Source organism: Mandrillus leucophaeus, unplaced genomic scaffold (assembly GCF_000951045.1).
Source record: "Mandrillus leucophaeus isolate KB7577 unplaced genomic scaffold, Mleu.le_1.0 Scaffold130, whole genome shotgun sequence".
Lineage (NCBI taxonomy): Eukaryota > Metazoa > Chordata > Mammalia > Primates > Cercopithecidae > Mandrillus > Mandrillus leucophaeus.
In genome coordinates, this window is record NW_012101255.1 from 2,903,490 (window position 1) to 2,916,744 (window position 13,255).

Genomic DNA, 13,255 nt, shown 5'->3' on the forward strand with positions numbered 1-13,255 from the left:
CTGGGACTACAGGCGCCCGACACATCGCCTGGCTAGTTTTTTTTTTTTTTGTATTTTTTAGTAGAGATGGGGTTTCACTGTGTTAGCCAGGATGATCTCGATCTCCTGACCTCGTGATCCGCCCGTCTCGGCCTCCCAAAGTGCTGGGATTACAGGCTTGAGCCACCGCGCCCGGCCGAAATAGTAAACATTTCGATGGAAATTAAGAAGTTTCAGACCACTGATACATTTTGTCCAGTCCAAGAGAAAGGTGGTGGTTGTTGTTTTTGAGACTGAGTCTCGCTCTGTTGCTCAGGCTGGATGGAGTGCAGTGGTGTGATCTCGGTTCACAACCTCCGCCTCCAGGGTTCAAGCGATTCTCTTGCCTCAGCTTCCTGAGGAGCTGGGAGTACAGGCATGCGCCACTATGCCCAGCTAATTTTTGTTATTTTTAGTAAGACGGGGTTTCAACATGTTGGCCAGTCTGGTCTTAAACTCCTGACCTCAAGTGATCCTCCCACCTCGGCCTCCCAAAGTGCCGGCATTACAGATGTGAACCACCACTCCTAGCCCAAAATAAAACTTTTTTCTATAAAAGTAGTAAAACTTTACTTACCAATTTGGAATTGGTGATTGGCTTATTTCTTAAAGCTGGGGGTCTATAAGCTGTTGCAACTTTAGGTTCCTCACTGGGTACTTCACTTGGAACTGCTTGGTAAGTTACTGTTTTTGCTGGAAATACTCCATCCAAAAATGGCTGCCAAGAAACCTGCCATAATTCTGCATTTGATGGCACATCATACTTGTGCAAGATAGAGCCAGTATAGTGCCAAATTTTGTATCCATTATTAACCCGTAACCTGGGAGCACATGTAGCTGTTAAAATATGCTCACCATCTGGGCACCAAGCAAAATATGTAGAATCAGAAGCCACTGGTTTAGAAATAAGTTTGTAGTTTTTCACATCCCACACTTCCATTTGTCCTCTCAGATTTCCAAATCCAGCTAATACTAATATATGTCCATGAGGGCTATAGTAGGCTGCATTACGAGGACCAGTTCCAAAGTCAAATACAGGATCACATCTCAAGTTGAAAATTGTCGCTTTGGCAGGCATAAAACCATATACAGCACAAAACTCAGTAGAACTAGAATTCCAAACTACATCATAAATGGGGCCATTTTTTGCTAGAAAAAGAATATAAAGCCCAAATTAGCAATAAAGAACTATATAAATATTTGTTAGCAAAAGTTACCATCATATAGTACTCACGAACACATCAAACAGATAAAAAAATTTCAAGGAATGTTAACATTAAAATACTCTTATATTATATACTAGGGCGATTAATGTATAATCATAAATTTATATTTAAGAACCCCTACTGAATCTTAATGTCTTTTAAACATTTTGGTAATATGGCCTTATAGTAATAGTTACTATTAATAAACATTTTTTTTGGAAAGGGTAATACGTGCAGACGGTAATCAAAATACAAACTATTTTATTTATTTATTTATTTATTTATAGAAATGGGATCTTACTTTGTGGCCCAGGCTGGAGTGCAGTGGCATGATCAAAGCTCACTGCTGCCTCGACTTCCTGGGTTCAAGGGATCTTCCTGCCTTGGCATTCCAAAGTGCTAGGATTATAGGCATGAGCCACTGTGCCCTATATTTTTTAAAAAGGCACAAAAGGCCAGGTGCAGTGGCTCACGCCTATAATCCCAGGACTTTGGGAGGCCGAGGTGGGCAGATTACCTGAGGTCAGGAGTTTGAGACCAGCCTTGCCAACATGGTGAAACCCCATCATTACTAAAAGTAGAAAAATTAGTGGGGCATGGTGGCATGCACCTGTAATCCCAGCTACTCGGGAGGCTGAGGCAGGAGAAGCACTTGAACCTGGGAGGCAGAGGTTGCAGTGAGCCAAGATCGCGCCACTGCACTCCAGCCTCGGCGACAGAGCGAGACTCCATCTCAAAAAAAAAAAAAAAAAAAAGCCACAAACACAGGTCACTTTACACAAAGGCAACCCTATGTTATATTTCTTGGATATCCTTTCAGAATTTTTGTTTTTGAGATGGAGTTTCACTCTCGTCACCCAGACTGGAGTGCAGTGGCACGGTCTGGGCTCAACACAACCTCTGCCTCCCGGGTTCAAACGATTCTCCTGCCTCAGCCTCCTAAGTAGCTGGGATTATAGGCATGAGCTACCACGCAGGGCTAATTTTGTATTTTTAGCAGAGATGGGGTTTCACCATGTTAGTCAGGCTGGTTGTGAACTCCCGACTTCAGGTGATCTACCTGCCTCAGCCTCCCAAAGTGCTGGGATTATAGGCAAGAGCCACTGTGCCTAGCCTCTATCAGCAGTTTTTGATGATGCAGGCTTCCCCCTCACTATACTTCAACCATACTGTGTAGTTTCATATTTTTATCTTCATCAGCCTATTAAGTGAAAATATCTATCTTGTTTTCATTTCTATTTTTTTAATTATAAGTTAAGCATCTTTTAATATAAGTAATTTTATTTCTTTTTCTAAGGGCTGATTTTTTTTCTTTTTTTTAAAGAGATGGTCTCATTCTGTCACCAAGGCTGGAGTACAGATGTGGGATCTCAGCTCGCTGCAGCCTCAAATTTCTGGGCTCACACAATCCTCCCACCTCAGGCTCCTAGATAGTTGGGATTATATGCATGAGCCACCACACTGGCTCTGAGGACTAATTTTTACTATCCAACGCCTATTTTATTTTTCTCCAATTATTGGTCTTTTACTTGGCTTACTTGATATATTAAGAACATTTACCCTTTCTCATAACACATCACTTGACTATTTAAAAAATATATTTTCCCCAAATTCTTGTTCATTTTGTTTAATTTATGGATGCTTTTCTTCTCTTACTGCAATAACCCATTATTCTTCTATGGTCAAATTCATCATTTTCCCCCTTAGTACTTCTGTCTTGTTTAAAAAGTCTTTTTCTACTCTTAAGATTAGAAAAAAAAATTCTCCCATATATTCTTCTAGTTCCTCTGCAGTCTTATGTATAAGTTTTTGACCCAACCAGAATTTATTTTGGTGAAGAAGATAATAACCTTTTGTTTCAAATGACTAGCCAGTTGTCCCAAACCATATATTAAATGATCAATATTTTCTCCTCCATTGATTCATTGATTCAAATGCTGACTTTATCATATATTAATGTCTACAAAAGTATGGATCTATTTCTGGACTCTGTTCTCTTCCACTGATTTATCAGTTTTACCAGTATATCCATATACCACAACCAAACTGTCTTAATTACAATTGCCTTACTTTTCTTTTTTGTGACGGAGTCTCGCTTTGTCACCAGGCTGGAGTCCAGTGGCGCCATCTTGGCACACTGCAACTTCTGACTCCTGGGTTCAAGCAATTCTCATGCCTCAGCCTCCTGAGTAGCTAGGATTACAGGCACGTGCCACCACACCCAACTAAATTTTGTCTTTTTAGTAGAAACGGGGTTTCACCATGTTAGCCAGGATGGTCTTGATCTCCTGACCTCATGATCCACCCACCTCAGCCTCCCAAAGTGCTGAGTACATTTTAATATCTGGTAGTGTCAGAACTCCAGATAACTTCCCCTGCCCTGCTCTTCTTTTACACAAGTTTCCAAAATACTCTTGTGTGTTCATTTTTCAACACCAACCTTAGAGCCAGTTTATTTAGTTAAAAAAAAAAAAAAAAATCAGTCAGCATTTAAATTTAGTTTTAGATTGATAGCAGAGAAATGACATCTTTATAAAAATAATTCTTCTTAGTAAAGGCCATAGTTTGTCTCTCTGAAGAGTTTTAAAGTTTTCTTCCCATTGGCCCTATATATTTGTTCTTATTATTTTTTTGCTATATATGGAATCTTTTATTTTTTTAAAGTAGCTGTTGGTTATAGTGTGACTTCAACTACATGAGCAGAGATGATTTTGTTTTCTTTCAAAACTGTATATATTCTACTTCTGCTGATTAGTTAGAGTGACTAGGTATTTCAGAATGTTATTAAAATAAAGTGAAAAGGGGAGCCATCCTTGTTTTTTCTTTGACTTCAATGGAAATACAGTTTTTTAAAAGGTAGATTACCCTACTTACATAAGTTCAATTCAAAACGAGAAAATTAGGAAGCTGTCAGTATTTTAAAACTATTATTTTAAAGTTTTAGTTCATTAAAACAACAGATGAAGTGGTAACATTCTTGGATATTATTATTTTGAGACGGGCTTTCACCCAGGCTTAAGTACAGTGACACGATCATAGCTCACTGCAGCCTTGAACTTCTGGGCTCAAGTGATCCTCCTGCCTCAGTCTCCTGAGGAGCTGGGACTACAGCCATATGCCACCATGCCTGGCTAAGTTTTTCTATTTTTTGTAGAGGCGGGGTCTCACTATGTTGATCAGGCTGGTCTTGAACTCCTGGGCTCAAATGATCTTCCCATCTCAGCCTCCCAAAATGTGTTGGAATTATAGGCATGAGCCACCATGCCTGGCCTCTTGGATATTACTAACAATTCTAAAGATAGTATTAAGCAATTTGCTGTCATAATTAGCTAAGTAAGCTCCAAAAGAGCTACTACAACGGAATTACCTCACTCAGGAAGTTTACTTCTAAAACGCTGGCATAACTCAAATAACTAATTGTATTCTGCCAAAATAAGGTATGTTTGAGGATGATTTTAAGTTTCTTAATTAAGAAGAATTTTATCTTAAAGGTTATTAAGGTATTTGAATTCTATCTTTTGATCAAGAATTTAGATTATATCATCTTTATGGCATAGTATTTTTTACTACCATTGTTTCTAATCAAAGGAAGACTGCTGGAATACTCACGTAATTGCACTACAGCACTTTCGCCATTTGTTGCAATATAGTGCAGTGTTTGCTCTCCATAGTAGGAAGCTCCTGTCTTGTCAACATCTGTGCTAGCTATTACCAATACAGCAGTAGCTATAACAGTAAAAACTTTAATTAGATTTAAAACACAAATTACATGGGCATTGATTCTTCTGTTATATGCATAGGAATATAGCCTAAATTAACAACTGGTAAACAAGAGGGATAAAATATACTTAGCATACCTTTTTTATTCCACAGCATTGTAACTTTATCTGCCTTAAAGAAACTTTTATTAGCTAAAGCTGCATGAGGTCCAGCAAAGTTGGGGTACTGATATAATCTAACAAATGAAGGTGCACCTTTACTTCCTGGAACATAGACAGCCACCTAAGATACACACATAAATCATTACTTAATTTTTTGAGAATAAAAACTGAGATGGACATGTTTTTACAGTCACAAAAAACTAGGAAAAGGTTTAAACACATAATATTCCACTTAAACAAAAACAGCAATTACCTTGTATGGTTGGGGTCCAGGTGATAATACAAAATCATTAATTTTTTGCAAATGCAATTTATTTGCAATTGTGTCTAAAAAAAAAGAGTAAATTAAATCAGATTGATGAGAGAGGCTAAAAGGAACATGTTAAACTCTGAATACATTATAAAGGATTACTATAACTACACACTAATAGTACTCACTGTAGTCTCCTGCTGGTGACACACAGTAACACAGTGGAAAAAGCATGGGGTAGGAGCAAGACAAATGTAGGCTTCAATTTCTACTCAGTCATTTACTTGCAGTGTGAGCTCAGGCAAGTAATGCGATTATACCACCCGACTCTCAGTAATTGGTTTTAAGAGAACAGTGCCAGGCACATGGTAGGTATTTGATAAATGTCAGTTATCCTCTCTTCAATCGCTGAAATAAAGTGGTCTTAGAGCCTATTAGAAGGAAAAGATCAACCTTGGCCTGCTACTGCAGAATGTGGATATGGAAATTCTATAACTTAATGTGATAAACAGATGCATGATAACGATGATCACAACCATAGTAACAATGGCTGATATTAAGAGCAGTCCAACCCATGCTGCTATTAATAAAACTGCTACCCTAGTTAATTAGATCAAGAGCTACTATACTTTCTTTGTTTGATTTCAGAGATCAATGGCTTTTCAAACGCAGCGCACCAAACTGTCAAAGTGGTGATCCCTCTTCATTTGGCATGCTCACAAAGAGGCGAATCAGACAAGAAAGCAAGTTAACCCTGAAACAGCGAGGTGACAGTGCGCCTCAAACACAGGAAAATGAAAGGCATAATTATACTGATTGGATATTGCTCAAAATCAGCCTACATGCCATCTTTGGTATGTGTGAACAAAGTTACCAATTCCTATTCTAACTATGATATACTCAAAACTGTACAATCAGTAATGGGATGCTCTAAAGACAAAAATAACTGCAAATCCTTTTTAAAAAATTATTTTCAGCAATAGTGTCACTTTTTGGTATTAAGATTCTAAGAATACCCTGTGGATAATGTGGAACAAACCAAATGAACGCTTATGTGAATGTGATATTCTCAAATTATCATCCCTGGTATTCCAGAGAAACAAGATTCTTGGTGGTAACAAAAGGCAATACAAATAAGATAGAAGAAGTTAAATAAAAACCTTGTAGTCTTTAATTTAAATAAAACTATAAGCATAAAACTTTAATTTTAAAAAAACTATGATTGTTACATTTTTTAAATAGAAAAAAATGCCTAGAAACAATGACCAATGCAACAGCTAATAAGAATCCCTAGAACCTAAATACAACTTTTTTTGCTAGACTCAGCCAATTTTTCAAGAAACCCCATTTCCTTTTAATGTTTCCTTTACTGAGATCAAGAGCTAATACTTTTATTTGTTCAATTTCAGAAATCAATAGCTATTCAAAAGTAGCACACCAAAAAGGAGATAGGGTTTCCTGAAAAATTAGCCAGTTCTAGGTGTAATGGTTAGAAATGTACAAATTAATCCTAGAATGACTTTTCTTACCATATAGCAAAGAAGTCACTAAAGACTAATTGGTCAATGATGAGACAATTTGAGCATCCATAAGAAAAATAACTACAATGGACTGAAACACATATATTTTCAATCCACATTAAGAATGGGACTAAAAAGGCCAGGCACAGTGGTTCATGCATGTAATCCCAGTACTTTGGGAGGTTCAGGCAGGTGGATCACCTGAGATCGGGAGTTCGAGACCAGTCTGACCAACATGGCGAAATCCCATCTCTACTAAAAATACAAAATTAGCTGGGCGTGGTGGCACATGCCTGTAATCTCAGCTATTCAGGAGGCTGAGGTAGGAGAATCGCTTGAACCTGGGAGGCAGAGGTTGCAGTGAGCCGAGATCGCACCTTTGCACTCTAGCCTGGGCAACAAGAGTGAAACTCCTTCTCAAACAAAACAAAACAAAACAAAACAAAACAAAACAAAACAAAACAAGAATGGAACTAAAAAACAGCCTGGGCAACACAGTGAGATCCTGTTTCTACAAATAATCAAAAATTAGCCGGGCGTGGTGGTGCAAGCCTGTGGTCCCAGCTACTTGGGAGGCTGAGGCAGGAGAACTGCTTCAGCCCAGGAAGTCGAGGTTGCAGCAAGCCATGATTGCGCTCAGCTTGGACAAAAGAATGAGGCCCACTCTCAAAAAACAAGAATGGGGAAAAAGCTAATTGGTTACAATGAAGGTTGCTAGAGATAGAATACATTACATTAAAACTGATAAAAGCAAGAATATTGATCCTGCCTTTTCTATATAAATGCAGCACTAGGTAACCAAATAGTAGAAGGGGAAATTTTTCTTTATAGAGGCAGTACAGCTGAAAAATAAGGGAGGGAGAAAACACCAGAATATCAACAATTGGCAACCACTGATGAAATAATGCATCTAGGCATGAAACATTGTCAGCTAACCCTACAAAATTAAAGACAACCAGACATTATGTGCTTCTTGATAAAAGAAGTGAACATCACCTTATAATGTAGTCTTACCCTTACTCATTTAAAAAAGAACCTGAAGCTGACCAACTCTAGAGTTAACTGGCAATTTATAGGGGACAGACGAACATGTTAAATTATACCATGGGATACAAAAGCAAAATTCAAACTATGGGAAAATACGTAAGACAAATAACCTTGTTTCTTAAACAATAAATTATGAAGAATAAAAAAAAAAAAAAAAAAGATGGTGTGGGAACTTATAGGACCAAAAGAAACATAAAAGATATATCAACCAACCACAATGTGCAGTACCTTATTTGGATCCTGAGTTTTAAAAAAATTGTAACATTTGCAAGTAGTAGAAATTTGAACACATATTTAATAATTTGTGATAATGGTTTTGTGGCTAAGTTTAAAAAATGAAAGGCCCCAATCTTCAGAAATCTACCCTGAAATATTTACAATTATATATTTAACAAGTATATAAAATTATACCATGTCTGGGATTTGCTTTCACTTAGTAAGAGAGATGGTAGCTGGAGAGATGCATGGATAAGACTGGCCATAAGCTGATGTTAGGACTAGGTGTCTGAAGTTTTATGTTTAAAATTCTACAGTATAAAATATCTAAAAAATTTGTGTCACAGAATTTCAATAGCAATTACTTTCAGGAAAATATATTCAAATGTCTTAATAGCAATTATCAGATAATAAAAAGTTATTTTAAAAGAAAACCTTTGTGTTATAGATTTTCACTGAATTCAGACTTATAAAAAATTATGAAAATGAATGTAATAGCAATTATTGATTAATAAATTAATAGTATTTAGGAAAACCCTATGGTGTCATAAAAGTTAATGAAAACTGTATACGATTACAGTAAGTAATAAAATTATGTCATATATCTTTCCATACTAAAATTGTTGTTTTCAAAGAAGTGAACTTCATTGTTAACATTGCGGGCACAAAGAGTTTCATCTTCTGACCAGGATGGACACCTATGTCAAAAAAAAAAAAGTATAAAAAACATTCAGACGGAATGTAACATCACATTAACATGTTAAAGTAATTTATGATACTGGTTACTATTTAAGGAAAAACACTTATAAACACTTATAAATATGATATCAAGTCAGTTACTAATAGTTTTAGTCAATATACGTTAATAGAAAAGTCTGGGCACAGTGGCTCATACCTGTAATCCCAGCACTTTCGGAGGCCTAGGCAGGTGGATCACCTAAGGTCAGGAGTTCCAAGACCAGCCTGGACAAATGGTGAAACCCCGTTTCTACTAAAAATACAAAAATTAGCCTGGCATGGTGGCACGCGCCTGTAGTCCCAGCTACTTGGGAGGCTGAGGCCGGTGAAATCGCTTGAACCTAGGAGGTGGAGGTTGCAGTGAGCCAAGATCACGTCACTGCACTCCAGCCTGGGCGACAGAGCGAGCCTCCGTCTCAAAAAAAAAAAAAAAAAAAAAAAAAGAAATACTGTTCCTTTCTACTTAATACTAAAGGAAAGAAAGATCAAGTTTTTGCTCTATTACATTCTTACATACAAAATCCTTAAAAATGTAGATTTTTGTCTGATAAGTTATTTTTTTAAATCAACATCAGGAAAACAAATATTATACAGTGATGACATTAAAAACACTATGTAAAAAATTAGTATTTTAAACCATTTATTTACCAATTTTGCGTTTTTTTCTGGATGAAAGATTTCAAACATGTCCCGGTCTTCACATCATAAAGTTGTAGGTTGGGTATCCCAGCTGTGCCATCTTTAGAAGCTGCAATAAATTTTTTTTTTTTTCAGTAATTGCCTTGTAACATTTGTAAAAAGATTATTTTTCTTATTTATTAAGTTTGACATGGATTACTATCAAATGGGTTAAATCATGAAAGCTTGCCTCTGTGTTACCAAAAAAAAAAAAAAAAGGTTACATAAACCATTCATGATTCTACACTGATTCTCAGTATCTCTTTCATTCACTTGGAAAAATAAGATTCATTAGAGTTCATGCCTTTTGAAAGAACAAAAACTCAGGATGTTTGTAACCCAATGACCTATTATCATTTACTTATTCAACCATATCAACATTATTAGAAAATGTTTCTTAAAATAAGCCCTTATAACTATTTTATTACATGAAACACAGCTATATAAAATGTTCATATAATATATTATCATTAGGTATCCCTTTAAATATATTGGAAAATGGCACAACATTTTCTACTGTTATACCATACACATCCCTTAGATGTTCTGTCTACTGTACTTCCTTTCACGTAATAATTATTTAAAATGTCTTGATTTTAAAAGTCATTATTCTTCTTAATCTTCAGAAATCTCTATCCAGCAGTTATTTACTTTCTGAATTTTCCCTTGAGCTTTTTCTTTTCCTTTAGCTCATAAGGGCTCTTTACACTAACTTACCATAGACCTTGAAATTACTTTCAATACATTGTTTATTTGGAGAGTACAAGATTCACTGTTGATCATAAATATTCACAAACACAAAAGTATCGTAAAGACAAATTACTTTCTTATGAGGTTACAAACTTTATAACTTTTTCCCCCGACTAAACGTAATTGATCCTGTCAGAGTATTTTTACACTGAGAAAATACTTACTAGTATAAGGCTGCCACGTTGCCAGGACAGTATTTTTGGGCGAGAATTCAAGGCAAACTGCCTTTGGGAGGTCGAAGGAGTGCAGTAGCCCCTTGTTAGTGACACTGATAATATTTACTCTGGTTTCAAAAGAAATTATTTCAACAATGAGATACTGTTTTATAGTAGTCAACACTAACCAAAACATTCATAGTTCTTTTCAAACACAGATCACTCCAAAATGTTCATTTTTCATAAAAAGCAACTTCAAGTTGGTTCTAGAAAATATCCAGGAAATACCTTAACTTAAAAAAAAAAAAAAAAAAACCCAGGTGCAGTGGCTCACATCTGTGATTCCAGCACAACCTCTGTCTCTACTAACATTACAAAAATTAGCCAGGCGCGGTGGTGGGCACCTATAATCCCTGCTACTCGGGAGGTAGAGGCTGCACTGAGCTGAGATTGTGCCACTGCACTCCAGCCTGGGCAACAGAGTGAGACTCTGTCTCAAAAAAAAAAAAAAGTATATATTTTACCAAAAGCCTCCTATATAAGGCTAGTGTTGGGAAACGATATAAAATAGAAGACACATGGATTATTCCACTTTCAGCTGAAAAGGAAAAAAATGCCTTTAAGTGAACACAAAACTAATCTACAGAGAAGTTGAGGTCTATCAAATCAAAGGAAAGGCAAAGGTGCTAGAGGAAATGGCAAAAGTATACTTTGGTTTTATTTTTTATTTGAGATGGAGTCTCACTCTGTCACCCAGGCTGGAGTACAGTGGCACAATCCTGACTCACTGCAACCTGGGTTTAAGTGATTCTCCTGCTTAAGCCTCCCGAGTAGCTGGGACTACCGGCGCATGCCACCACACCTGGCTAATTTTTTGTATTTTTGGTGGAGACGGGGTTTCACCATGTTGGCCAGGCTGGTCTCGAACACCCGACCTCAGGTGATCCACCCACCTTGGCCTTCCAAAGTGCTGGGATTACAGGCATGAGCCACTGTGTCTGGCCCACAAAAGTATACTTTTAAATTTGAATAAATGGGCCAGGTGCAGTGGCTCATGCCTGTAAACCCAGCACGTTGGGAGGTTGAGGTGGGAGGACCACTTGAGCCCAGGAGTTCAAAACCAGCCTGGGCAACATAGCAAGATCTCATTTCAATTAAAAAAATTTTTTTTTTTTAAATAAATGGAAGCTATAGCAGCTAGGGAAATCAGTAAGGAGACATTTGACGTCTACTACAATCTCAAGAGCAATCTTTAAAAGATATGATTCTAAGAATTATTATAGTACAATGACAAAAATGACAATAATTGTATGATAAAAGCAGTTCCATTGTGGGATGTTTTCTATGTACCTAACCACTTTACGTGCATTTTCTCATTTAATCCTTAGAACAATCTTATAAATGTCATCATTTCTGTTTTACATGTGCTTAAATTTAGGCTTAGAAAAATGATTTGATAATTTGCTCAAGATCATACTATTGATAAATGCCACAGCCAAGCTTTGAAATCAGTTTGGCCTGGCTTGCTTTTATGTACTAAACACTCTGGGGTGTTAAAAAAAAATAAAAAGACACTCCATCTTATTCCAGAAGTTGCTGTAAGTAACTTTGTTCTACTCAGGTTTGAGGAAGATAACTGAGTTTAAGATAAGCAGTCACTGAAAAGAATGAAAAACTACCACATATTATTTAAACACAGACACCTACATGGAAGTCTTTACAACTTGCTGCAAATAACCTATTTTAGAATTACGAGACACTTTCTTGTTTTCTTGTTGTTGCTGTTGTTAACCTTCATTTTTTTCTTTGCTTTTCAACCACAGCCTCCTCAGAATTGATGGTCTTTAATAGTTATTCTTAGTTTAACGACAGATGTTTATTTTAATTAAGAAAAAACATATTTAAGGAAGAATCATAATGGTTTCTGACTTAGTTAACCAGAAACTGAACAAAGACCACAATCAATACATGAAATCTAGTTCTCTTGGCCCAGAACAATAAGTACCATTGTGGTCACAGCACTTTAATGAAATAAATGCTAGAACGCAATATAGATGAAATCTATTAAAATCATGGACATGACATACGGGGACATACTAAAAGGATTCAGAGTTGAATCCAACAGAAGGTTAAGTGCAGATACGAGTGAACTATTAACAATAACTGCCAAGGTAAAAATAGACTTATTCAACAAACTCTAAGCTAGAAGAACAAGGAATACTTCAAAAACAAAACAAAAAAGACAATGAAAAGAAGTATAGTATAGCCCATTAGGTAGTAAATTTCGATTGACTCATTACTCAAATAATACAAATTAAAATATGGATTAAAAAATAAAATTTAAGTACCCACAATAGGTTACACAAAATAAGAAATTTTGAGATCACATCTTATTTTTTGAGGCTGAGATTAAAACTGTTAACATTGTAGATAAGACTCATTATAATTATATTATTAATGATTTGAGAGTAGTAGATTCAGGCTGGGTGAGGTGGTTCATGCCTGTAATCCTAATGATTTGGGAGGCTGAATGAAGCGGGTGGATCACTTGAGGTCAGGAGTTAGAGACCAGCCTGACCAAAAGGGTGAAACACCATCTCTACTAAAAATACAAAAATTAGCCAGACGTGGTGGTGTGGTCTCAGCTTGTAGTCTCAGCTACTGGGGAGGCTGCAGCAGGAGAATCGCTTGAACCTGGGAGGTGGAGGTTGCCGTGAGCTGAGATGGTGCCACTGTACCACTCCAGCCTGGGTGACACAGTGAGACCCTGTCTCAAAAAAAAAAAAAAAAAAAAAAA

At 36.6% G+C, this 13,255-nt stretch overlaps 2 protein-coding genes across 6 annotated transcripts in view; one reads left to right on the forward strand and one right to left on the reverse strand.

The window, feature by feature from the left end:
- Window positions 1-13,255, forward strand: part of SERP1 (stress-associated endoplasmic reticulum protein 1) — a 63,069-nt gene that overhangs the window by 34,618 nt on the left and 15,196 nt on the right. The window contains exon 2 of one of the 2 annotated variants that reach the window (XM_011972768.1): window positions 6,003-6,208. The exons of the other annotated variant lie outside the window; for it this stretch is intronic. The gene's annotated coding sequence lies outside the window, so the exon portion shown is untranslated. The remainder of the gene's footprint in view (window positions 1-6,002; window positions 6,209-13,255) is intronic. 2 annotated transcript variants of the gene reach the window in all.
- EIF2A (eukaryotic translation initiation factor 2A, 65kDa) overlaps window positions 1-13,255 on the reverse strand; it is a 34,024-nt gene that overhangs the window by 10,276 nt on the left and 10,493 nt on the right. For 2 of the 4 annotated variants that reach the window (XM_011972765.1, XM_011972761.1), the window contains 7 exons: window positions 10,468-10,586; window positions 9,524-9,623; window positions 8,753-8,835; window positions 5,358-5,431; window positions 5,081-5,225; window positions 4,833-4,949; window positions 596-1,167 (listed from right to left, as the gene is read on the reverse strand). In XM_011972765.1, the coding sequence (XP_011828155.1) occupies window positions 596-1,167; window positions 4,833-4,949; window positions 5,081-5,225; window positions 5,358-5,431; window positions 8,753-8,835; window positions 9,524-9,623; window positions 10,468-10,586 (1,210 nt within the window). The remainder of the gene's footprint in view (window positions 1-595; window positions 1,168-4,832; window positions 4,950-5,080; window positions 5,226-5,357; window positions 5,432-8,752; window positions 8,836-9,523; window positions 9,624-10,467; window positions 10,587-13,255) is intronic. The other 2 variants (XM_011972764.1, XM_011972766.1) reach the window with 2 other exon arrangements.